Source organism: Leuciscus leuciscus, assembly GCF_965113295.1.
Source record: "Leuciscus leuciscus genome assembly, contig: HAP1_SCAFFOLD_1000, whole genome shotgun sequence".
Taxonomy (NCBI): Eukaryota; Metazoa; Chordata; class Actinopteri; order Cypriniformes; family Leuciscidae; genus Leuciscus; species Leuciscus leuciscus.
The window spans coordinates 5,001-6,886 of NW_028117740.1; the positions used below are offsets into that span (position 1 = coordinate 5,001).

The 1,886-nt window shown below is 42.2% G+C and overlaps 1 protein-coding gene across 1 annotated transcript in view; it reads left to right on the forward strand.

The window, feature by feature from the left end:
- Positions 1–1,664, forward strand: part of LOC309492108 (inhibitor of growth protein 2-like) — a 1,972-nt gene extending 308 nt beyond the window's left edge. The window contains exon 1 of the mRNA XM_082191120.1: positions 1–1,664. This exon is cut by the window's left edge and continues 308 nt beyond it. Within this exon, the coding sequence (XP_082047246.1) occupies positions 519–1,070 (552 nt within the window). The 5' untranslated portion in view covers positions 1–518 and the 3' untranslated portion in view covers positions 1,071–1,664.
- The last annotated feature ends 222 nt before the right edge of the window (positions 1,665–1,886 follow it).

A 1,886-nucleotide genomic window follows, 5' to 3' on the forward strand; every position in this document is an offset into this window, starting at 1 on the left:
ACAGCATCTCATCTGACCGTGGATACTGAATCAGGACTTAACTTAAACTCTTTAGTTACTTAAACTGCATCTGACAGAAGTATCAATAGCTTTCACTCACGTCTTTCAAAATAAAAGTCTTGCTTAAGAAAAACACTGAATTACGTTTGTTGTTGTTTCTTTGACTGCACACTCCGTGACCCACTCAGAAGACCCACTAGTTGAGAAACTGTTTTATGTCATAATTAAGATTTACCAAAGCATGATTTTTTTGGTTTTTTTGTGATGGAAATGGGCTTCCATAGTAGTATGATAAAGAATGGCTTTGAAAAATGCATGCGGTGTGCACAAGCCACCTCACTTAATCTTTTTTTTTTTTTCTGTGCCACTCAGAGGTCCTCAAGGAGGTGGATGAGATCTATGATAAGTACAAAAAGGAGAGTGACAGTGGGCAGCGCAAGCGGCTGCAGATTCAGTTGCAGCGGGCGCTCATCAGCAGTCAGGAGCTGGGAGATGAGAAAATCCATGTGGTCACCCAGATGATGGAGGTGGTGGAAAACCGCTCGCGTCAGATCGAGGCCCACTCGCCCTGCTTCTTGGAGCCGGCAGACACAGAGCGACCAGTGGAGAAGGTGAGGCATGACCCCGCAAGCACCTCCGCGAATGTTCTGCCTGAGCGCTCTTCGACGCGGCGACCCAGACGTCAGCGCAACAGCGAGAGCCGTGACACTTGTGCCAATGGTGCCATGGAGGACCTGGGAGAAGAGCCTCCGCAGCAGCCCCGTGAGAAAAAGTCCAAGTCGGCCAAGAAGAAGAAGCGCTCCAAGGCCAAGCAAGAGCGAGAGGCATCGCCGGTGGAGTTCACCATCGATCCCAACGAGCCCACCTACTGCCTCTGTGAACAGGTGTCCTATGGGGAGATGATTGGTTGCGACAATGAGCAATGTCCTATTGAGTGGTTCCATTTTTCCTGTGTTGGACTCACCTACAAGCCCAAGGGTAAATGGTATTGCCCCAAATGCAGGGGTGACAGTGAAAAGACTATGGAAAAAAGTGCAGAGAGGGCCAAGAAGGATAGGAGGTCCAGGTAGTGCCTTACAGAAGATTGTCTAAGTGAAAATATGCCTGTGTGGGGGATTGGCGATTTTTTTTTTTTTGTGTGTGTGTTTAACTTATGTTAAAAGGTTCTCCTCATGCACTTAGCTGAAAAGTTTCCAAACAGGTGCTGTCGTTGCTTTTGCATTAGGTTGGAAAATGACCAACAGATGTTATTAACCCTGGAAACACAGATGTTTAAGATACTGCCACTAATGTCCCTAAGACAATGAAGAGTTCTTTTCTAAGCCTTTTTTCCTCTTAATTGTTGATTTTAGAAAGCCTCAAGACTTTATATATGTTGGAGGTCACCCGGTCCAGGGTAACACTTGTTGTTAAAAAAAAAAAAGAGGAGTGTGATCAATGCACAGGGTTTGATGAACATTATCAACACCTTTCTTTTGCATTTTTTCTTCTTTTGTTCCACATTTTAGAAAATATATATATGAAAACACACCTCTGAAATGTCTTCCAGTGAGAGAACAAATTCATTTTCTTTGTTACTGTTTTTGGAGTGATGTTTTTGTTAAATTCTCTCTTTTTTTTAAGTTTCCTCTATTTAAATAAATCAGTGCTTGTTATGTCTCTAATCTGCTTGTTTTTGTCACATGGATGATCTAAAAAATTTCAGATATATAGACAATATGGTCTGCATATTAAGAGGTTGCTCGATTAGAGAAAATCTACACTACCAGGCAGAAGCTTGGGCACTCTTGAATTTGTTTGTCCTTTTAAAAATCTTTTGATATAAAGGCTTGTTCATAAAATATAAATCATTCAGATGTATACATTTCTTTACGAAAACCAAAATT